General features: G+C 41.3%; 1 protein-coding gene across 3 annotated transcripts in view; it reads left to right on the forward strand.

Moving 5' to 3' along the window:
* Positions 1 to 25,336, forward strand: part of ATP8A1 (ATPase phospholipid transporting 8A1) — a 245,376-nt gene that overhangs the window by 41,891 nt on the left and 178,149 nt on the right. For 2 of the 3 annotated variants that reach the window (XM_084625417.1, XM_084625419.1), the window contains exons 5-8: positions 5,625 to 5,670; positions 12,956 to 12,996; positions 21,451 to 21,524; positions 23,589 to 23,658. In XM_084625417.1, the coding sequence (XP_084481543.1) occupies positions 5,625 to 5,670; positions 12,956 to 12,996; positions 21,451 to 21,524; positions 23,589 to 23,658 (231 nt within the window). Of the gene's footprint in view, positions 1 to 5,624; positions 5,671 to 12,955; positions 12,997 to 14,382; positions 14,457 to 21,450; positions 21,525 to 23,588; positions 23,659 to 25,336 lie in introns of all 3 variants that reach the window. The other variant, XM_084625418.1, reaches the window with a different exon arrangement.

Raw genomic sequence — 25,336 nt, forward strand, 5'->3', positions numbered from 1 at the left:
CCACCAACCTCCTGACTCTCTTGTTGTGGACGCAGCTAATCAGCATGAGCGGCAGGGTTTCCAGGGGCTCTCCCCAAAAACAGGAAGGCTAAGCGACTTACCTTGTCAGGAGAAAGGTCTACTTTACAGGGGATCTTCCGCTCCATATTTTGAACCATCAAGCCATTGTCAGCAGGTACTCTTATAACACTGTGCGGCAGTGACCAAATTTGTGGAGCTCCTCCCTTCAGAATCCTGAGCCAAGTTCTTGGCCTTGGTGGAGGAGGGAAAGCTAATCTCCCAGGCTTCCCTCCAGGCCGTGTTGGACGGTGCTGATGCCGCAACTAGGGTCACGGCTAGTGGGGTGGCCATGAGAAGGGGTTCCTGATTCCAAGTCTCGGGGCTCCCTTATGAGGTCCAACAGACCATTCAGGACCTCCCATTTGAGGGTGTGATTCTTTTTTTCTCTGAAAAGGCAGACAAGAGGCTGCATAGCCTGAAAGACTTACAAGCCACCCTCAGGTCTTTGGGCCTGCACACTTCTGCCACACAGCGGAAACACTTTGGGCCACAGCCTCCTCAGAGGTTCTATCAGCAGAACCCCCAGGACGGTTCTCAGAGGAGGAACAGGAGTGGCAGGAAAAGACAATACCCGACTCTGTCCCCTGTCCAGAGGATAGCGTTTATAGGGGCAGTACTGAACTCAGCCCAAACTAGGGCATACCTGCTGGAAGCAAGGTTTCAGGCCCTGAACGACAGGCCTCAGACAGTTTCCCACCATCACAGCCAGAAATTTCTTGAAGCTTCTCAGACACATGGCTGCCTGTACCTGTGTGGTGCAACATCCCAGACTCAGGCTTCGACCTCCTTAGTTATGGCTCATGTCAGTGTATCGCCCAGCCCAGGACAGCTTGGACAGGATTGTGACCGTCCCTTGCCCGGTCTTCAACTCCCTCCTGTGATGGCTAAACCCTCAGGAGGTATGCTCAGGGGTCCCCTTCGCCATTCCTCAGCCGTCTCTGTCGCTAGTGACGGACGCATCAGACTTAGACTAGGGAGGACATCTGGGAGACCGCAGGACTCAAGGTCTCTGGACTCAGGCGGACCTGGGTCTCCACATCGATGTCAGAGAGCTCAGAGTGGTGCGCCTAGCATGCCAGGCATACGTGTATCAGTCATGATGGACAATACAACAGCAGTGTTCTATATCAACAAACAGGGGTGTACGTTCCTCTCCCCTGTGCCAGGAAGCCCTCATGTTGTGGGAATTCTCTGTAGAACATTCAATACACTTGCAAGCATTGTTCCTCCCCTGGGTACAGAACAAGCTGGTGGACCACCTCAGCAGGTCATTTCACAGCCATAAGTGGTCCCTTTGCCCGGACATCACAACTTCAATCTCCCAAAGGTGGGGCTTTCCACAGATAGACCTATTTGCCACGTGACACAACAGGAAGTGCCAGCAGTTCTGCTACCTCCAAAAATCACAGCCCAGGCTCCAGCGTGGACCCATTCCTCCTCCATTCTCTCCTATACACCTTTCTGCCCCTACTGCTAATTCACAAGGTACTCCTCAATATCCGGAGAGAATGAGCTCAGGTCATATTAATACACCAGCCTGGCCCCATCAGCAATGATACACATCTCTCCTAGACATGTCTGTGTGAGCCCCGATCATCTTGCTCACACTTCTTCCCAGATCTTCTGAGACAAAAATCATGGTCTTCTTTAACATCCTAACCTCGAGACGCTTCACCTCACGGTGTGGAAGCTCCATGGTTGAACCCAATGGAGCTGTTCAGACCAGGTTAGACAGGCCCTCCTTGACAGCAGAAAACCCTCTATGAGAGCCACATACCTTGCCAAGTGGAAGAGATTTTCAATCTGGTTGGCGCAGTGCTGTTTGTCCCCAATGCTAGCCTCAGTGCCGCTTATTCTGGACTACCTCCTCCATCTAAACCAGCAGGTGCTTTTGTTGTCATCAATAAGAGTACACTTAACTGCCATTTCGGCCTTCTATCTGGGCGGAGAGGGCTGCTCTGTGTTTGCTAACCCTATGGTCAGCCGGTTCTTAAAAGGGCTCAACAGGCTATACCCAAACGTCCGTCAGCCTGTCCGTGCCTGGGACCTCAACCTGGTCCTTTCTAGGCTCATGGGACCCTCCTTTGAACCATTAGCGACATACTCCCTGCTCAACCTCTCTTACAAGGTGGTGTTCCTTAGCCAGGAGGGTGTCTGAGCTCAGGGCTCTAAAATCAGAGTCTCCCTACACAGTGTTCTATAAGGACAAGGTTCAGCTCAGGCCTCATCCTGCTTTCCTCCCGAAGGTTGTGTCGCAGTTTCACATCAACCAGGACATCTTTCTCCCGGTATTCTACCGTAAGCCTCATTCCAGCAGCAGGGAGCAGAGGCTCCACTATCTGGATGTCCGCAGGGCACAAGCCTTTTACATCGAGAGAACTAAATGTTCAGAAAATCGGTCCAGTTATTTGTGTCAGTACCAGATGGAATGAGAGGTCAGCCTATATCATCACAATGCATCTCGTCATGGATAGTATCCTATATTCGTGCGTGCTACAACCTGGCAGGTATTCCTGCACCTCCAATCACTGCACCCTCCACCAGGGCGCAGGCTTCATCAACAGCATTCTTGGCTCAGGTTCTCACTCAGGAAATCTGCAGGGCGGCGACGTGGTCCTCCATCCATATTTTTGTCACGCACTGTGCGATTACCCAGCCCGCCAGAGACGATGTGGCCTTTGGCTGAGCAGTGCTGCAATCAGTGGAAGACTCTGACCCCACCACCTAAACTTGGGCTTGTGATTCACCTGATTGGAATCGATATGAACAAGCATTTGAAGCAGAAAAACAGTTACTGACCTTCTCGTAACTGTTGTTCTTCGAGATGCGTTGTTCATGTCCATTCCAATACCCACCTTCCTTCCTTTCCCTCTGTTGGAGTAGCCGGCAAGAAGGAACTGAGGTCGTGGCAGGTTGGCAGGGCTCTATATTTCACGCCAGGAAGGCGCGACTTCAGGGACGGACTGACGCTATGGATGCTGCTAGGGGAAAAATCTTCTGGCTACCGTGCACGTGTGCATGCACACACCTGATCGGAATGGACATGAACGCCACATCTCGAAGAACAACAGTTAAGAGAGTGTGAGTAACCATTTTTTCTTCGAGATGTGGTGTTTTACACAGATTCCTCAACCTGCCCTGCATCCCTGTTAATTGGATTCTCACTTTTCAGGATTCTTATTAGTGAAGGATCTGAGTAGTGGTTGCAGCCTCCTGCCCCTTATAACCCTTGGCTATGGTTGCCAAGAGAACATCAGGGGCTAGTCAGAGTTACAACAGATACTGCTAGTCAGAAAGGATCTGACACACATGGGGTGTATATGCACCAAGAGTGGAATATGTGTTGACAGCACATCTTGAAGAACCAGTTACTGTAGGGTAAGTAACCTTTCTTTTTGGACTAATTACTGTACCTTGTCAGTGATCAAAGTGCATTGTGCATCATCTCAGCCATCCTCCATTAGGAGATTCCTTCAGTGGTTGGTTAATGTCTGTCAGAGAACCTGTCGCAAAATGGGATCTCAATTTATTTCTATCGTGACCAGGACATGGGCAGTCTGACCTAGTGGTCAAAGCAGGAGTCAGGAGGCAGGCCAGGTCAGATAGCAGGAGGTCAGAGTCCAAGACAGGTCAGAGGGCAAACTGAGAATTGAGCATGAGGAAGCAGGCAAGATCGGGTTACCAGGACATTAGAGGGAGGAGACATACTTGAAAGTAGAACCATGGATGGATAACTAGAGTCAGGCTGAGTCAGGACACCAGAAAGTGAAATGAGGGGAACAGGAAGCACGAGGCACACAGTCCAGAGCAGGGAGGATCCCACTTGCATGGACAATTTCCTGTTCCTGTGCTGGGTTTATATGGGAGCTATGGACCAGTCAAGATCCCCAGCATCCTGCCAGTCAGGTTCTAGAACTGGATTCCTCTATCGGGTTTCAGCTTCTGCCCTAGCAACAGTGAGCAGCTTTTTTTAGCTCCTTTTGTGGATCCAACTAGAAGACTTGCAGTCCCTGACAAGTGCTTACAAAGATTATGGCTGGACCTTTTGAACCTCTGGGAGAGCACTGTATTCAACCTGTTAGAGATGGCATTTTTAATCACAGTACATCTACAAGAAGAGTGAATGAATTGCAGATTTTGATAGATGTGTCTGCCTTCACTGTATTTCACAGAGATAAAAGTTGTCCTGTGTCCTGATCCAAAATTTTTGCCTAAAATAATGTGAGTTCTGCCTAAACTAATCTATTTGGCTACGCCTACACCGTCCTGCAGTTTGGACGATGAGGGTGTGAATAGCAGTGCACACCAAAGTGCTGCGCTATAATTCCCTCATGTGGATGCTGCAGGTGCAAACTAAAAGGTTCATAGTTCTCATTAATATAGTCCTGTTTGAAAAAGACTACATTAATGTGAACTAGGAACCAATTTGGTCACGGCCACAGCATCCATATGGGGGAGTTCAGCGTAGCACTTGGTGCGCACTCCTAGTTATGCTCCCGTAGTCTGAACTGTGCAGCAGTATAGACAAGCGCTTAGTCTCTTTTCCAGACCTTATTCCTTCTAGGGGAGAATTAGACTCCGTACTCTGTTAGAATTTTTATTTTGATCAGATGTCACCTAAACTTTTGGATCCAAAATAGGTATGTTAATGTTTTAGGTTGGGTATCAGTACAGGTGGGTCTATGGCTTGCCTTAGTAATGTTAACATTATAGAAATCTGCAGGGAAGCTACCTGGGGTTTAATCACATGTTTACACAACTTCCACTCCCTTGACTTGACATTTAGATCTGGTGCTCGCTTTGGAGGGCAGTTCTGCAGTCCTTGTTCAGTTAGAATTCATCAGCCCACCTTTGAGGTGGTTATATTGCTAAATAGTGTCCCAGAAGTGGTAAATATACAGAAGCTACCTCAAAGAAGAAATAGTTATCAAGAATAAATTCACTAACTATCCCTTTCATTCCTAGTTACAGAGAGCTGGCTCCACCTGTGCTACTAGAGCCATTGTAGCATATGGAAAGATTACTTTATCAATATCTTTTGCATTGGGAGAATGTTGCCTCCGTTTATTCACACTACTGCCTACCTTCCCTCCTCCTTTGGAGTTCTGTTGTCTTAAGAACTTTGAGGTTTAGCAGAAGGCACTCACATTGTGTAACCTCTTAAATCTCATCTCAGAAAATTCTGTGCCATGAAGTTTTATATGGTCCCAACGGAAACTACTTTTCTAGAAGACTCCTGAAGATTATGGGCACCATCCCACAAATGCAAGCTGTCTGCATCTTGGAATTAGGGTAGCTAGTGAAATATCCAGAATGGAGTGGTTCTTCAAAAGAACAGTTTAGTCTAGCACACTCCTTGACTTTGTCTAACAAGAATACTTCATTAAAATAAGTTTTTTTTTTTAAATTGCTTAACAATAACTTGAAATAATCCTGCCTGGTTTTTTTGTTCGAGTGGGATACAGGAAGTGTGTGTGCACGATATCTTTTCTGAAGTGTACATTTTACCTTGTTAACAAAATTACCATTTTAACTCAATTAACAGTTGTGCATTTTTATTACAGAAAAGACATAAAGCTGATAATGCAGTGAACAAGAAACAAACCCAAGGTAGGAACCATATTAAAAAAAATCTCTTCTTTGCTGCACAATTAAAAAATTCAATCTGAATGTTGTGTGTATAATTATGGTTCTTTGGTTTCAGATTTGTCAGTATTATGTTTGAAATCACAAAGCATACAAGCTTACACTTTTAGATGTTTAGAATATAAAGACCTGATTTGTATGTATGTGTGTGCATGCATGCACTTTGCAAAACACATATCCATTTCTGTCTTGTGTGTGTGCCACAATTGCCCATGCAAATAGCTATTTATACCTCCAGATGTTTTTGTGTACTCACAATTTACTGAATTGTATGTAAAAATAGGCATGCAATTATGGAGGTAATTTTAAACTATGGGACCTAAATGTTTAGAATTTACAAATTTGAAATAGTTTGAACACCACACTATTATACCACAAATTAAAATATAAATTTGGAGTAGAGGGCATTATCCATAAAGTTGACCAAATGTTCAAAATAAAACACTTTAAACACAAGTAGTTTACAAAAATACTATTACAAAAAAAAGTTTGATAGATAACCTTACACATAGTTCCCCAGTTTTCCAGACAGTGTGACAATTCTGTATTTTCTTATTGTGATGAAGTCTTGCAGCCTTGAGAAAATGTAAGCATAAGATGTGTGAATGAGTAAGGAACAACTTTTCTAATTCCTGGAACAATGATGGTCAAGAAGTCTTTTATAGGTCCTGACTGTTGACCCAATGAAAAGGAGTTGAATAAATTCCGATGGAGTTGTCATCTCCTGTTATTCCCTGTTATTGCTTGCCTGGAAGAAACACGTGGACTTGTGGATCTGACAAAAAAAAGTTCTCTGGGAAGGAGGGCCCCAAGGATGGATGTAGTCACACTCATCTCGCTTTTACAGGATGCTGTGCGGGATGCAAAACTTTTGATCTCTCGTTTTCTTAGAAGCTTGCCAAAGAGATTTTATGGGATGTTACCATCTTCAATTTGAAACTTAGAAGACCAAGAAATTGAGGAAAAAGTGTGTTTGTCCCAAGGTCACTGTGACAACACTTTACCAAGGAAACTGGAGACACAGACACCATGGACTAGCCAGTTGACCAGAACATGATGCCCACTGACATGACAGTACCTGAGCCAGAAGACATCCCCTGATTCCCCAAACTGCAGTTCCTGACTGACTCTGAAGCTCCACAGACCAAGCAAGCAGAAGAGCAGGTCCTTTTTCTTTTCTTATGACTAGATCCACAGTTCCTCAGTGTGGGACATTGCCTTTCTGTAGCTGTAAAGGTCAGAATCAAAGCTGAATTGATGGCTGACAAAGGACTAGCCCCCATTTTCCAGAAGCCCCCCCCCCAGTTTTGTTCTGTCTCCTGTAGCTACTGCCAGGGTCATGCAATCCAGCACTTACTCCAAGAGAGAGGGTTTAAAAAAAAAAAACCACATGCCAAATAAACATGCACAGCTGGTTCGTCTGCTGCCTGGAATTACCACAGAGCCGCTGTGGTCCTTTTCCCTGACTGCTCATGTAACAGGCTAGGACTACGGTGGAGAAAGATCCAAATGGAAGACCTCAGCTGTGTTCCTCCTTTTCTCTGTTCCTGTCAGAGGACACAGAAGGAGAGATTTGTGCCTTGTGGACATCAGTCAGCTCATCCACTGGCTTTGGCCACCTTACCCTGAAACCAGGAGGCAGTTCCTCAGGCATTCCTCACCAGCAAGGAATCTGACAGCCTTGCTGCAAATGTCTCAAAGGATGGCAGAAAAACAAAGAGAGCCCTTTGTTGTTGCATCAAAGGGCAGTGGGTCAGCACAGGGAAAACATAAGCAGGACTGGCTGAATACACCACAGACAGAGCAAGGAGCAGCTGGTAAGACCGTTCTGGATGCATATCCTCCTGCAGTGCAGATCTCATCATCATCCCCAACCCCTTCCTTGGTTGGGTAGTTCATTCCTCTTCCCTTAGTGCTAGAGGGAGTTAAGAATTTTGCATGAGGGGAAAAGAAGAGAATCTTCCCCTCAGGAAGAAAGTCTCTCTTGGAGCTCTTGAATTTGGTGTAAAAAGAGCCTTTACCTCAGAGGCTACAATCCTGTGAGTTCCAGGCAGCAGATGCAGTATCTCCTGCAGGCATTCTATCCGCTCTCAAAAGGACACAGATAAAGAGATGCCTGTTAGTAGAAGAGGTTCATAGGACTCCTCATCTGATTCAGGTTTCCAATCCCCACCTTCTCAAAAGGAGTCAAATTTAAAAAATGGAAAGGGGATTCAATAAATTTCCAGAAATTACTATCCTTGTTCTTCTGGAGATAGTAGTTCCTCTGACTCATTACTGGATGGCACCAAAGGCTCTGTTCACAAGGTTTTCCTACATGGAAAGAAAAAGCATAATAAAAGGAATAGAGTTATTTGTGTCTGGTTTTTCTTCATCCTTCTCCTCATTTAATTCATTTTCATCCTCATCTTCATGGGCATCACCAAAGAAAAAGAAGGCTGTTCAGTCTGAGTCCAAGAGAGGAAAAAAGAAGTCAAGAAGAAAGTCAGGATCTTCTTTACAGGAGGGAGGTGAACTCTTTGCCTCAGGGGATGAATCACAAGATTAAATGAAGCAGGAGGATCTTTTTTCAGCTGATGATTAGATACTTAGGTATTCAGTCAGATGAGCTCATTAGAAAAGATTCTAAGGAGGGAGAAGAGAGAATTGATCCAGAAATTACAAAAAAAAAATTCCAGCAGGTTCAAGATCTGAAGCACACATTCTTCTTGATGTCTTTTTGGACAAGGTTTTACTAGAATTTCATCCAGGAAAGGATATACCTGTATTTCCTTCTGCTTGAGAAAAGCCACCAGAACAACAAGGATTTATTATTTATTTAAGGTATGTTATTCTTCATTTCCCAGGCCTGCAGCCTATTTGACCTTTCATATGCAGATGGTTGCTAAATCTTGTTGCTTATTATTCTTCAGTATCACCAAAATCCACCTTTCCTTGCTATCTCCATTGCAACAACCTTGTCTCATGCCTTGGCCATCTTACATGACAGTCTTCTTTTGGCCTTCTTGCCTTCTCTGCTTTCTGTCTTCAGGCAAACCAAAATGCTATATCAAAAGTCATGTTCTCTCCTCTCAGTTCTGACCAGATCACCCACCTCTTTGAATACCTAAAAAGTATTTGTCTCCTGTTGCATCAAATTCAGGCTTTTCATCCTCACCTATTAGGCCAAATATGCCACACCAACATATTTGCGTTTATTTCCTCCTTTCCATTTCCAGTGCCCAATTCTTTCATTTTACCCTCTTTCCCAGCCTCAGCTTGGAATCTTCTAGCATGCTGTTCCCTATATCTGGAACAATCTTCCTTTCCCTCTCTTCCTTGCATTCTCTCTCCTTCAAATCCCTACTTAAATTTCAGTTCTTCAAAGTAATACCTATTCTCTTCTCATTAGTAATACCCACACTCTATCTATTGTCCAATAATTTATATTGTTTTTTTTTTTAAAATGCTGCATTATTCAGGGCAGGGAACATGTCTTCATCTGTGTTTATAAACTGCCATGTATGTGGATATGGTGCTTCTTATAAATGATTTGTAATAAAAATAAAAGGATATCATGTTAGCATTTTCATCAGAGAGCATTCTTGAGATTGTTTCCTATAGTAATGTTATAAGATTTCAGTTCAGATTGTGTTGTTTCTTCCAGAATCTAATATTTTTGGGAGCATCACTTATCATAATCGAATTAAAATGTGTCTTAATTTTCCTTAAATTTTTATTTCATTCTGCTTCATACACATTTTATGCTGTAATTAATTAATGCAAGAAGTATGGGGAATAAACAGGAAGAACTAGAAATACTAGTGAATAATCACAGATACAAGATAATTGGCATCATAGAAACTTGATGGGATAATTCATATGATGGGAATATTTGTGTAGAAGGGTACAGCTTGTTCAGGATGGACAGGCAGGGAAAACAGGGAGGAGGTGTTGCCTTGCTATCAAAGATGTATATATTTGCCCTGAGACAGAAAGGGAGGCAGGTCTGTTGAAAGTCTCTGGGTAAGGATAAAAGAGGTAAAAAACAAGGATGATGTCATGGCAGGGGGCCTATTAAACAGGAAGAAGAGGTGGATGAGACTTTTTTTAAAAAACTAACAAAATTATCCAAAACACAGGAGTTGGTAGTGATGGGGGACTTCAGCTACCCAGATGACTGTTGGGAAAATAATACAGCAGGGCATAGATTATCTAACAAGTTCTTGGAATGCATTAGAGACAACTTTTTATTACAGAAGGTCGAGAAAGTGACTGATGGACTGGCTATTCTGGATTTGATTATGATAAACAGAGAGGAACTGAACTACATGAGAATCTGAAGGTTGAAAGTAGTGTGGGTGAAAATGATCATGAAAAGACAGAGTTCATGATTCTAAGGAACAGGAAGAAGGAAAACAGCAGAGTAAATATAATGGACTACAAAAAGGCAGACTTTATCAAACTCAGAATTGGAAGGGAAGCAAGTCTAAGGGAAAAAAAGAGTTCAGGAGAGTTAGCAGTTTTTCAAAGAGACATTATTAAGGGCACAAGAGCAAACTATAACAATGCATAGGAACCGATAAAAGTATGGTAAGAGGCCACACTGGCTTAACCAGATTTTCAGTGACCTGAAACTTGAAAAGGAGTCCTACAAGAAATGGAAACTAGGTCAAATTGCGAAGAATGAGTAACAAGGGTAACAAGAAAGCATTTTACAAATACATGGGAAGCAAAAGGAAGACCAGGGACAGGGTAGGCCCATTACTAAATGAGGAGGGAAAGATAATAACAAAAAATGGAGCAATAGCCTGTGATGGGGTGGAATAGACCCAAAGGCCCCCTGCTGGAGGCCTCAAGGTTCTGCCACACCCATGCCAGGGAAGGAGAAGTGGAGAGGTCCTCCAAGCAGGCTAGAGTGGCTTCAGGGGAGGCAAACAATCAGGGCCCAGGAGGGCCCTATAAAAGGAGCTGCAGAACAAAGCACCAGTTAGTTGCTGCTTGGAGCAAGAGAAGAAAGTACTGCAGGCCTGGCTGCCTGGGAGAGCAGCAGGGCCATGGATGGTTTGCTAGCAGGGACTGGTGGGGGAGCATGGAGGGAGCTCCTGGCTGGTTGGTAGGACTGAATAGGGACTGAGCCTGGAGAGGGCTGCAGGAAGATAGTGTCTCCAGGGAGGAAGCCCTGGGGCTACAGCCCCATACCAGGGCTGGACTACTTAAAGACCAAAGCCCAAGGAGGACTAAGGAGAGACAGGCCCCAGTGGACCATATACCTGGAAGCGGTTTGTGCTGGTTCACATGCAGATAGTGTGACTCGGCTGGAGCGCTGTGTCACTGACAAACCTGCCTGAAACCCACTGAAAGGGGTCACCAGAACTAAAGAACGCAGACACGCCCAACCTGAAAGGGCACTCATGAGAGGTGGGTGCCAAATCCGTTACATAGCCAAAGTATTAAATGCCTTTTTTGTGTCAGTTTTCACCAAAAAGTTAGCAGTGATTGTATGACTAAGATAGAGAACTACAGAGTAAATGGGTAGGATCTAAGGCTAAAATAAGAAAAGAACAAGTTATGAATTACTTAGAGAAGTTAAATGTCTTCAAGTTGGCAGGGACTGATGAAATACATCCTAGAATACTTAAGAAACTGATTGAAGAGATCTGAGCCATTAGCGATTATCTTTGAGAACTACTGTCTGGAAAAGCATACTTAGAGAGTAGTTATCAGTGGCTCGTGATGGAGCTGAAAGGGCATATTGATTGGGGTCCTGCAGGGATCAGTCCTAGGTCTGGTTCTATTCAGTATCTTCACAAATGATTTGGACATTGGCACAGAGAGTATACTTACAATTTTTATAGATGATACCAAGCTGGGAGGGGTTGGAAACACTTTAAAGGTCAGGATTAAAATTAAAAATGATCTTGACTAACTGGATTAAATAGGATGAAATTCAACAAGGACAAATGCAAAATTCTACACTCAGGAAGGAATAATCCATTGTATAAATACAAAATAGGAGTACTGCAAAAGAGGATCTGGAGATTATAGTGAATCACAACCTAAGTATGGGTCAACAATGTAATACTGTTGTAAACCAAGTGAATATAATTCTGGGATATGTTAACAGGAGTGTTGTAAGCGCTAATCAGCACTGATAAGGCCTCAACTGCAGTACTGTGTCCAGTTCTGGGCCACCACACTTTGGGAAAAATGTGGACAGATTGGAGAGAGTCCAGAGCAGCTAAAATGATTAAAGGACTTGAAAACCTATGAGGAAAGACTGAAAAAATTGGTTTTGTTTAGTCTGGAGAAGAGAAGACTGAGAGGGGACGTGATAGCAGTCTAGAGTACATAAAGGACTGTTCTAAAGAAGAGTGATAAATTTTTTCTCCTTAGCCACTGAGAAAAGGACAAGAAATAATGGGCATAAATTGCAGGAAGGGAGACTTAGTTTAGACATGAGGAAAAACTTCCTAACTGTAAGGGTAGTTAAGCAGTGGAACAAATCACCTAGGGAGCTTGTGCGTCTCCATCATTGGAGTTCTTTTAAGAACAAGTTGAACACCGATCAGGGACTGTCTAGATCAGGGGTTCTCAACCTTTTTCTTTCTGAGGCCCCCCCAAACATGCTATAAAAATTCTATGGCCCACTTGTGCTACAGTAACTGGTTTTCTGGCATATGAAAGCAAGGGCTGGCATGAGGGGGTAACAAGCCGGGCAATTGCCTGGGGCCCCACGCCACAGGGGCCCTTATGAAGCTACATTGCTCAGGCTTTAGTTTCAGCCCCAGGTGGCAGGACTGAGGGCCCTGGGCTTCAGCCCCATACAGTGGGCTTCAACTTTCTACCCTTGGCCCCAGCAAGTCTAATGCTGGCCCTGTGGCCCCCCCTGAAACCTGTTTGGGGGCCTCCAGGGGGCCCTGGACCCCTGGTTCAGAACCACTGGTCTAGATAATACTTAGTCCTCTCTCAGCACAAGAGATTGGACTAGTTGGCCTATTGAGGTCCCTTTCGGTCCTACATTTCTATGATTTTCTAACCCTATAAAGTCTTGTTATATGAAAGGTGCTGTACAAATTAAAATTTAATTTTTATAATTGAAATGCTTGACCTGAAATAGCAGAGAATGTGTTGTTCAGTAAAATGCCATGTGAGTATACTGCTCTATTTTATACACATGATTTTTAGTAACAGGGAACACAAGAGGTGTGTCACCTATAACCAGAAGTTTTACTGTTGTACAGTCTAATTGTGTGTCTTTGCTTTTCAGTATTGAGAAATGGTGCTTGGGAGATTGTCCATTGGGAAAAGGTGTGTATTTGTTTTTTTGTTTTTGCTCTTAAGGGGTGTAAATTTTATGTTTATACTATCGTTTGATACAGTTGATATATTTGATATCAGAGTAAATGACAGTCATATGAATTAATTTACAAGTATGATGGAAAGCATTAAAATGTTCAGTTTTTAGTAGTGCTTTCTAGAATATTAAATTTAGCTTGTTTAATAAAATATACTTTTAGGCCCAAAACCAAATTCCTCTCTCAGGCAAAACTATCATTAATAGTTCAGTGAAAGGTCTGCCTGAATAATATTTCAAGGAAAGTTTTGCCTGAATGTCTTCAGCTCTTGGGATATTAGCATATGACATCTCTGTATAAGTACCTTTAGCACTATTAAAATTAATAGACAAGAAAATAGCTCAGTTTTTATATACTGAGCAAAGATTAGTAAAAATGTTTTTAAAGTTACTTAATATATTTGCAAAGCTTACCCTGTGTTTAAAATACTAAAACTTCAGGCGTTGTTGTGAGGTAATAGAGCAGTGGTAAATTAGGGAAACAGAAGTACTGTTCAAAAAGTACTACTTCACACAATGCACAGTCAAACTGTGGAATGCTTTGCCAGAGGACATTGTGAAGGCCAAGACTATAAACAAAGTTCAAAAAAGAACTAGATAAATTAATGGAGGATAGGTCCATCAATGGCTATTAGCCAGGATAGGCAGTGATGGTGTCCCTCACCTCTGTTTTCCAGAAGCTGGGACTAGGGAACAGGGGATGGATCACTTGATTACCTATTCTGTTCATTCCCTCTGAGGCACCTGGCATTGGCCACTGTCAGAAGACAGAATACTGGGCTAGATGGACCTTTGGTCTGATCCAGTATGGCTGTTCTTATGTTCTTATTTGCAAATGTTTGTCAAAAAAACAGCTTTCATAGATTTGTGTAACCTGAGATTTCAGTAAATTTGATCCAATCAGATCTTTTTTTTTTCCCCCTGTGAAATCATCTAATTACAAACAGGAAAGGTTTAATTTCATGAGGTTCACATCTGTTTGCATGGGTTACATACAAGTTAGCTGGAACCAGGAGCAGGCATCTGCTGTGATGCAACAGAACTCTGAGTTTAGGGAAACTAATTTCCTTTTGTGTAACTAGGCTAAATATACATCTGACTATACAACAATAATAAGAGTTCCCAATATCAAGGGAGATTAAAGTGGAATATATTCAATGCCAGGAATACAATGTGACTAGGCCTCATTTCAGTGGGATTTGGGGACCTAATACCCCTACACTCTTTTGAAAATTGTTGCCTAAATTTTGAACTGTCTTTTGGCAAATTGAGGATTTACCTATGAATAAAAGTTAGAGATTCTGTGTTTGACTGTTAACCAATTCCCAGTTTTCTTACAGGTAGATGTTGGAGATATAGTTATAATAAAAGGCAAAGAGTATATACCTGCTGACACTGTACTTCTCTCATCAAGGTAGAGATGCCCACTGATGCTTACAATGTAGAGGCTGGTTTCTCTACCCTGCATTAATTTTGTGATTGCTCCAAGGAAATAAGACAAACAGAAATATTCTTTACCTCTACCATAATTTTACATTTAGTATTGAAAAATAATCTGTATTTGGGTATTTAAAATCGTAAACACTTTTTCATGCTTAGCATATATAATAAATAAAAGGAATTGTACCAGTCAGTTTTGTTAGAGGGGTCTGCTAATCCCCTAGGGGCATTATATTACCAGGACCTTTAATGCATTTAGACTTAAATCTGTTGTTTGATATAGTGAATGGATCTGTTTGGCTAGATGGCAAAATTCAGTAATAGACAAATTAACTTTTCACTATATTAATAACAAATTCAGTCATTTTTAAAGATACACTGATGTTTTGCCCCATACAAGAAAAGTCTGTTTTTATGAATAGTTGCTAATCTTGATGGTTATGTTCAGATTTACATGTGTTAGTTTAAACTGAGTAACCACCAAATTATCAATTATGGAATTTTACCTATGATTTGATGTTTTTATGAACAGAGAATTTTTCATTCTTTAATATGTAGATGTTAAATAGAATATCTGTATATTCCATCCAAGTTTTCAAATTATATAAAGCTTCGATCTTTAAACATGAAACAAAAACTCAGTTTATATTAATCATAACATCAACACTGCATAAAATCATAAATAGTATAAACTAATCATTTTTATTTTTTAATGAATATTCTTAGAGGTTGTTTATCATTTCCTTGGAGAGTTTTATTTATGAAATCCAGATTTTACTATGTAAAAGATGTACTTTTTTCAGAATCTGTTTGATCAGGTCATGCGCTATTTGCGGTACCTATTCTAACAAATACTTTGAAATAAGAATTATTTAAATGCTGCAGAATAACTTATGTATTTTGATTTGCAGTTGTATGCATCTATTTTCTAATTTTGTTTATTTTTTTGTATTACTATAGGGCCTAGGAGCCCTAGTAATGGACCAGGATCCTAGGTGCTGTACAAACACACAACAAAAAGTCTGTTCCTGCCCAAAGAAACTTAGTCTGTAAACCAAGAGACATCAAATGGATGCAGAAAGCTGGGGGGGAGAAGGGGTGTAAGTATAAGTAAACAGGCAGTATTGGCCCACATGATGGGCAATGATCTCAGCACACCAGCAGCCTAACAGCTATCAAGTTTTTGGTAGGAATCACAGCAAAGGAGAGTTTTGAGGAGGGATTTGTAGGGGGATAATAAGATAGCTTTGCAGTACTGTATGCCTTGGAAATGTGGCAGATGATGTGGCAGGAAGCTGAATGCATTTCACTGGCTTTGTTTGAGAATAATCTTGGGAATTCATTGGAGAGATTGTGTAACCAATCTGGAATTGTGTTGCGCTGTCTGGGTCAGCAGACAATGGACTCAGTAATCAGACAGGGATGGCTATGGTGGATGGCCCATGTCAGCAGACTTCTCTGAGGCAGAAGCATAAGGTTTGTCTTAGACTGGATTCCACCGGAAAGGAAGAGAAGACATGGACAGCAAAGACCAACCTATTTCAAGATGATCCAGAAGGATGTTGCCATCATGGAGACAACTTATAATGGAGTCAAACATTTTGCTCTGGACAGACAGTGGGGAAAAATGGGTTGCCTTGTGTGCCACAAGGCACTAGAAACCCTAAATCTAAGTTGACAACTTGATCGCGAATGAGGGATGATAGGCCGGGTGGGGACTGACTGTAAAGGACCTTGCAAGTGGCTCCAATGGAAGCATTTATAACTTCAGAGTGTTTGTGCGTGTTTGGGGTTAAACTTTATGCATGTGCTTAATTCATTGAAGTTAATAAACCATTCATGTGCATAAAGTGTTTGCAAGATAAGGATCTTTGGTAGTCTATAAAAGGTGGTTGGGTTGGAAGGAGGTGAGTTGTTATAAATTGGGGATTTCTGTTAGTGTAGATCATCAGTTAAAACCAACATTTCCTAGTGATAATCTAAAATCAGAGAGAGAGAGAGTGTATATTCCTTAATTACAATCTATGGATTGTTTACTACAAGAAATGACCTGTCACAAAACTAGGGAGAGGAGACAGATTTTCCCCAAAGAGCCACATAATAATGATTTACCTTTAAAATAACCTTTTTTATTTTATTTTTCTGTATATGATATGAACTTCTCATTTTAATGGTCAAAACAGCTATGAAAAAAACTAATTTATTGCAATTAATATTCTATTAAAATTAAATCACAAGAAAATAGCTCCTGGTTTTTATATGTTGAACTGAGATCAGAATACTGATATTTTTTTAAAGTCATTGGTCAAAAAGTAACATTTTATTCAATAGATACTGTGAAAGGAATTTTCATTTGAAGGATTTTTTTAAAGCTATGAATCCTTAATTAGCAAGGCAATCTGTAGTATTTCAGAGGTCCTGATAGGTCATGGAATTAATGTCATCCAGATGTCCAGTATTACAGAGTAGATATCTTTGAAGTGCTGATGTAATAACATAAAATAATTTGGGTTGTAAGCACACTCTCTAATGAATCATTTATTCTGTTTGCTTTATGGCAAGATTATTATAAAATCATGACTGGTGTGGAGAAAGTAAATAAGGAAGTGTGACAGGTGTCGGTCCTCCGAGCCCCTAGGGGCGATGGAGAGCTATGGTCTCCGTGGCAGGCCTCAGCCACACCTTCCGGGCGTTGGGGAATTACCGGGGAAGGTGTGCCGGCCGGAGTCAGTAGCGTGCCCCTCAGGCAGGGGAGCGCCGGCAAGAGTCAGTAGCACGCCCCTCAGGCAGGGGAACGCCGGCAGGAGTCAGTAGCATGCCCCTCAGGCAGGGGAGCGCCAGGGTAGAGGAACGCAGGCCCACCCAACTCCACTGCGTTCCAGCCCAGGGCCCTGACAGTGGCAGGAGGCGAAAGTCCCGCCGCTGGGTCAGCGGGGCCGTCTGCGCCCTCTGACCAAACACACCCACCCCACGGTGTAGTTAGGCCCCTGGGCTACTTCCTACCCGGTCTCTCAGGCGGGCAGCTCCGGTCCCTCCATCTCCTCCGGGTATTCCGCTGCAGGCAGCTCCGGTCCCTCCATCTCGTCCGGGTATTCCGCTGCGGTCCACTCCCGCTTCCCCTCGGTATCGGACTCACGCTGGCCCGGGCTGCAGTCAGACCCCTCCAGGTCCTCTGGGTATTCAGCGACTGGTAGCCCTGGTTGCCACAGGCCTTCCTCCTGGTCAGGCTCCTCCTTGCCCAGGGCCCTCTGCCCAGTGAAGAGAGCACCTCCCTCTCTGGTGCTCTCTTCACTGGGCAGAGGGCCCCGCCCTTTGTACTTCCTGTCCCACCCTTCCCCTTCCGGGGATTGGCAGAAGTTTGGCCTGGCCCCGCCCACTCAGGCTGCAAGGGTGGCTCTTTACCCTCTGGTTCGGAGGGGAGCCACCCTGGCTCCCTACAGGAAGTGTTACTCTTTCTCATAAAACATGAACTAGGGGTCACCAAATGAAATTAATAGGTAGCAGGTTTAAACCAAACAAAAGAGAGTATTTTTTCACACAACGCAGTCAACCTGTGGAACTCCTTGCCAGAGAATGTTGTGAAGGTTAAGACTATAACAGGTTCAATAAAGAACTAGATAAATTCATGGAGGATAGGTCCATCAATGGCTGTTAGCCAGGATGGGCAGTGATGGTGTCCTTAGCCACTGTTTTCCAGAAGCTGGGAATGGGCAATGGGATAGATCACTTAATAATTACCTGTTCTTCTATTTCTCTCTGGGGCACCTGGCATTGGCCATTGTTGGAAGACAGGATAGTAGGCTAGGTGGACCTTTGGTCTGAACAAGTATGGCCGTTCTTATGTTGTTAGTACTTATTTCCAAAGCCTATTACCATTTCTGTCCTCCTGGGATAGAAATTTGTAACTCAGAGGTGTTCCTTCTCCTTCAATATCTTGTTAGGCAGCACAGCATCTGAGAAAGTGAAATCTTTTAGTTCTTTCTGAAGGTTTGGTGAAGGCCCCTTTCATACACAAACAATGTGTCCTCTCTGCATTATCATAGGAGTGTAGAAGTTGAGGAGTGCTCTGCTCTCTTGTTTTGTTGAGGAGTAGTGACCGACATTAAGAGAGAGACACAAAAAGATGCCTTGATAGTTCCAGTCATTATAGGATCTATATGCTAAGTATGAAAAGAAGGAGGGGAGATGGCAGAGTCATGTGAGGCTTGGTATACACTACCCCTTACGTCTGTATAAATTATGTCATCCAGATGAATATGCCCACCCCCCTTTGAGCAACGTAAGTCACACTGATCTAAGTGCCGGTTTGGGCAATTCTATGTTGGCGGGAGACTTTCTCCTGCCAACATAGCTACCACCTCTTGTGTAGGTGGATTTGTTATGCCAATGGGACAGTTCTCTCCCATCGGCAGAGAGCGTCTTCACCAGATACACTACAGTAACGCCCTGAATTTTCCTCATGCATGGCATCAGAAGTAGGTCTTTTGAAGCAGCAGTGACCTGATATGCTGTGTGGGGCTCCAGTCTTTATCCTTCCCTTCCACCCACAATCAGGGGGTTTAATTCTCTCCTGTATCCTAACTCCACTTGGTGAAGAACAATGTGGGGGCTATCAGAGAACTGCTTTACAGCTCTTTGATTTTATGGGCTGGTATGGACTGGGAATGGTATATGTGTTTGGAAAAGAGCTCCTTCTGTGCTTCCTTCTTTAAATTCATTCATTTGGGGATGCTTTTCGATATCAAGAAAGTATTCTCTTTTCAGAATGAGTGACAGAGATCTGGAATCAGATCCAGAACTTCAAGTTTGTGTGCCAGATCACTCTCAAGTAGATTGTGCATTCTATGTTAACATGGTTCTATAGGCCAGGCTCTATTTTAGGTTGCTAAAATGTGATTGGTTCTTGAGCAAGGAACAGCAGTTTCTGGAGAATTTTACTCAGAGTTCTTGGTTACTTTGGGAAGTTTTATCCCTGTTACGGTGGAAGGACCCGTATCTTTTTGAGACTGAGCTGACAAACTCAGAATGGACTTACATCACAAAGGCTCCAGCAAACGGAAAATGGACAAAAGAAGCATCTCCTTTATATATTTACATCCTTGTGATGAGGACTGTCTGAGTGCTGTTGAGATTTCAGAATTCAGTTATTTGATGGTGGGGCTTGGCATCCTGACTATTGTGTTGTTGATCAACAGGCAAGGTGGATTTTTAGATGGGCATCTGTGGTCCAAACATGTCTGCTTCTAAGTTATTGGGAAACACCTGCGCAAATAACAGAGCCTGAGAAAGACGGGGGGGGGGGGGGGTCCAGGAACAACTTTATGGGTACATTCTTAACAATTTGGAACCACGTTTCTTTGCCATGCTTTCAGTCCCCTGTACCAGATCCACAGACTACAAGGGAATATTTGTATTTGTATGGCTTGGTTGTTCATGTTAATGCTTCCATGGTGTTTTATCAGATCGCGGGGAAAGTTTGTTTTCCCCCTGTTCTGAGGCTAGAGGTGTGGAAGCTATGAGGACACTCATTTCTAAAGTTTGTGAGTCTCTCCAAGACAAGCCTATCCCAACATTTTGACAGTCCAGGTCTCTGGTCTTAGGGCCATTTAGGAGAGGTTCAGTACAGTTTTTTTTGTTTTAAACACCTTGAGGTGGGGACATCATTTTGAAATGTGGTGCTTGGAGGACCGATAAAATAATTAATTGAGTCCCGATAGTTCAGGTTAGTAAGAGTTTTTCATCAATTGTTATAAAGTTATTTGTTCTGTCAGCAGATACTCATTTTTGAATCATTACTATAGCCATGAAAGCACTCAGCTGAAGTTATAGAGAGATGAGGATTTAATCAAATAAAGTGTGTAAAATAAGACTAAAAGAATCTTGTGTTCTTATTGACTCTTCTGCTTGTGAGTCTCAGTGAAGTAGAATGGCCACTAAGAAACAGAAAATGTGCATCCCCAGATGAAGAAACAAAATTAATAAGTTAATTATTCATATTTTTGTGGCTTTCCTATCTTTGGATAAACTTAGTCTGTTTATACAGGTCGTATTAAGTTGGAGAGTTGAGGAATTTCTTTAGTCTCAAGAGTGACTTTCTTTTCCCCAAGGCTGCAAAGGGCTGACAGACCTGAAGTTTCCCTCCATCCTGCATTTCTGTACCATGACAGAGTGCCTGCAAACAGAATAGTTTATTTGTGTATGTATGTGTATTGAATTTCTTCAGAAGAGGAAAAATGTGTGCCGCATGCTTGTCAGCCAGATAGTGCCTTCAACTGCATCTGTTTTTACAGAAAAACAACAATGATCTCACTGGTGTATTAATCTGAGCCTTCTATCCAGTCTGTATATTAAGATAAATAAAATATTGTCAAATGGTCATTATTTTCCAAGCAATATAATATTATTATGGTAGCTTCTAGAGGCAAGGGCTTTGCGGTGCTGGGCATTGTACAAACATACGGTGTAGTGACAGTACTAAGTATATTTGGATATTATAATACTTGGGTATCAATAATACTTAGAATCAAAGTTTATAAATTATGATTGGATGCAAATTAAATTGGATTTTTATCTACATGTAAAGATACTTGTCGTCCTACCTTTTCAGAAAAAGTTGAATACTACTTCTAATGCTACTGTATCTCTGCTTTGGGACCTTTATATAAGCTGTGATTTGAGAACATAGGATGCTCGCATTTTATTTTAACTTTATTATCAAAGTTTTCTGAAACTTAGAATCTGTGTTTAAAGTAAAGCAAGCTGGTTGAGCAGAAATTTATATATTGTCTTCTGCTCTCTGACCTGATTTAAATGGATTTTGAAAAAATTGTCATCAAATGTGTCTATTAACATGTATTGTTTTTTTGTATAATAATTTCAGACTTCGTCTCTTTTTGTCTCTTTGTCCATTTGATTTTTTCCCGTTACTCATTTTTCTGTTCTAATCATTTTTAAACTGGGATATGTAGGTGGCAGTAGGGGAAATAGTGAAAGTGACCAATGGGGAGCATCTCCCAGCTGATCTCATCAGTCTGTCATCAAGGTTAGAATAAAACTGGTTGCACAGTGTATGTGGGTCCTCATGTACCAAATTTGAAAAATGTAGTTCAATTTTTGTCTGAATAGCTATGTTGATATCAACTGTCTTAAAAACAAACACATTACAGAGGTGAATCTTATTGAAATAGAAAAGATTTAGTTTATCAAAATATTTATATAGGTTATTAAAACATATAAATGTACAATAGTATTCCCAAATACTGAAAAATTGTTTCACTCCTCCCGAGTATATTTTTGTATTATATTCACAGAAACTACGAAGCAAATTTTCATAAAACAAACCGTCACTGTGAAACCATAGTATAACTTTGCATGTTGTACTTTAGGCAAGTGGAGAGGAATACATTTGAACCATAGGCAACTCATTGTTTTCGATAAATTATATAATATGACAAAGTATTAACATTTGATACATTTTTATTAGGACCCTCTGCACAAAGTTGGATGTTGCACATTCTGTACTGCATGTGATGGAAAAATAGCTCCATTCTTGTGTGTAGTGAAAATTGCATGTTTCTTTGATATACTTCAGCTTTATACGAGTGTTTGTATTGTGGCTGCACCTTCTTTTGTTTTTCACTAACAAATCAAACAGCCTGCTGTGATCTAACTGTAATCTGTTTACTTTGCATTCTACTAAAATGGTTGCAATTTAGCATGTCTCTTATTTGTAATGTCTTTGTTGCCTTAGCTTTTTCAAAGTGCTTCATAAATGAGTTTATTTGTGACTGTTAAACTAATGAAAAATTAGACAAAGGCATTTATTGAATCAGCTATACTAAAACAGTCTAAATGGAAGTCTGTCATTTACATTCTTAGAAAAGTTGCCCAAGAAAAAAATCAGTGAGATAATTGTGATAATTAAATGCCATATTTTAATAGCATACAGTGAAAATATGAAGAAGTAATCCATACATTTTAAAAAATTCAAAATATTTGCCACAAGATAAAGTTAATGGCACATTGGCTACTATTCAGCATTGATTAAAAACATGCTTTAAACTTTCTCTATTTATTTATTTAATAATATTGAATTTCCAATTTAATTTTTTAAAAAGGAGAGTAAAAGCATTTTCTGTTTAAAACCTAGAAGATTTCAAATCACCATAGAGATTAAATTCCTATTTATTTACTCGAAGTATTTCTAGTGACTTCCTGGGCCCTTACAAAAACAAAGCTAAATTTCTACCACAGATCTAAATTATTGATTCTGTGCTCCTGTCCAGGAACTGACAGCTGAGTAAAACATTTCAGAAATCTTGAACCCATCATTCCTGACTCTGCTGCTTATTCACCATGTGACCTTAGGCAAGTCACTTGATGCTTCTGTGCTTCAATTTCCCCATCTGTAAAATGGGACTAATAATGTTTACTCAATTTGTATCTGAAAATGTCTTACTAAGAATGAAAAGTGCTATACAAATGTTTATTATTATTTATTAGTTAATATTTAAGACTAAGTCTGTTGACATAGGAAATATGGTATAATGATAATACATGGCGGGGTGGTAGCATGAGTCTGAATAAATGCATGACTCTAGTTGCAGTATCTTGCATAAACTCAAACTTGTAGTCTCATTCCTTGAGAACAAGGTTTACATAAAAAGAGGGAAGACCTCTTTGGGAGCTAAATGGCAGTATATCAGTTGTGCATGTCTGTTATAAAGAAATATACTAATAGACCTTTTGCAAATGAACTTGAAATATCTGGAATATTCTGATCAGCTGTTAAATGTAAATTAGTGAGCACATGTGAACCTTGAATAGGAAGCTTTCTAAGTGTCTGGAAAACTCCAATTATATATACACGTTTTTCTTCATAGTTTTGATATATTTATGGCAGACATTTTCTGAAAATGTGAATGACTTAATAATTTTGCACAACTATTTGTCCGTAGGAGCTTTTTTATCTGAAGGCTTTTATTAAAGGAAATATAATATATAAATATGTTAAGAGATTACAGAAAGCTTTTACATGTCAATAAATTATTATATTTGTTACTGTGATATATTAAAAGATAATTGCTTTATTTTTTTCTAAAATAAGTGAACCACAAGCCATGTGCTACATTGAAACATCAAATTTAGATGGTGAAACAAACCTAAAAATTAGACAGGTAAGAATGTGTATGTTTTCAATATATTATTTACAGATACTTTAAATATCTGATTGTCTTATTTCTGTGTACAGTTATTTCAATATAAGGATGTACTGCTGTTTGTTAAGAAATATATGAAATAATGTTTTAGGAGGTTTAATTGTGACAGATTTTACAGAGTGGTAATGTTAAAGAGGGATTTGAATGTAAAGAAGTTCAGTGGCTGTTAGTGAGTAAAAATGTTCAAAAGCCCAAAAGTGACTTAGGAGCTTAAGGGGCAGATATTAAAGATTTTTAGGCCCTAAGTTCTATTTTCAAAAATAACATGGGCATTCAGAAGCCTAAGTCTCATTGAGTATCTAAATTGCTTTTTATATGGGACTTAGGCTTCTAAGTCATTTAGGCAATTCTGAAAATTTCACCTCCAGGCTTAAAGGATAATGTGGAAAAAAGCATAAAGATAAAAGGTTAGAAGTAGGCTACAAAGGCACTTGTGATACAAAATGTATGGGTAACAAGAGGAAGGGAACAGAGTTGAGCCTTGAAGGTGACTATGATAAGCGTGAACAGATAGTGAGAAAATTGCAGTAGTGATGTAGGGGATGATCAACACAAAGACAAGAATTTTGACTAGAGGGTCAGAAAGGTAGTGTCAGATTACTGAGATTTTTTAGCGAAAGAGGAAGGGAATTGTTGGCAGTATGGAAATGTGGTGAGATGGAGGAATTTAGGTAATATGACACAAAGATTGTAAATTTGTGTGATTAGGAGAATGAAGTTAACAACAATAGTGAAGAAAGGAAGTAATGGAGAGAATTTGATACGAAAAGATTTGAGGTTCACTTTTAGTTACTTTGAGTTTGAGATTGAAAAAAGAGAGTGCAAGAGTGGAGAGATAGTTGAGTCACCTATACACAAATGATAGTTGAAGCTGTGTGTAAGCAGCTGAGGTAATCTAGAGATCAAATTATGAGATTTTGAAATTTATAGAAATAGAATCATAAGGTTAGAAGGGACTGCAAGGGTTATTTAGTGTCTAACCCCCTGCCTAGGTGCAGGATTTGTTGTGTCTAAACCAATGGTGGGCAATCTGCACTGCCGCATGCAGCCTGTCAGGATAATCCGCTGGCGGGTTGCAAGATAGCTTATTTATATTGACCGTCCACAGGCACAGCTGCCTGCACCTCCCAGTGGCCGCGGTTTGCCATTCCTGGCCAATGGGAGCTGCGAGAAGTGGCACGGGCCATAGGGACGTCCTGGCTGCTGCTTCCCGCAGCTCCGATTGGCCGGGAACAGCGAACCTCGGCCACTGGGAGCTGCAGGCGGCCGTGCCTGCGTAAGGTCAATATAAACAAACTATCTCGCGGCCCGTAGCGGATTACACTGACAGGGTGCAGATTGTCCACCACTGGTCTAAACCATCCAAGACAGGTGGGTATCCAGCCTCCTTTTGAAAACCTCCAGTGAAGGAGCTTCCACAACCTCCCTAGGCAGTCTGTTCCATTGTTTTATTGTTCTTACAATATGGAAGTTTTTCCTGAGATTTAATCTAAATCTGCTGTGCAGTAGTTTGAACCCGTTGCCTCTTGTCCTTCCCTCTGTGGCAAGAGAGAACAACTTTTCTCCATCTTTATGGCAGCCTTTCAAGTATTTGAACACTGCTGTCCTATCCCCTTAATCTCCGCTTTTTCATACT

The sequence above is a fragment of the Lepidochelys olivacea genome (genome assembly GCF_965140295.1).
Source record: "Lepidochelys olivacea isolate rLepOli2 genome assembly, chromosome: 4".
NCBI lineage: Eukaryota > Metazoa > Chordata > Testudines > Cheloniidae > Lepidochelys > Lepidochelys olivacea.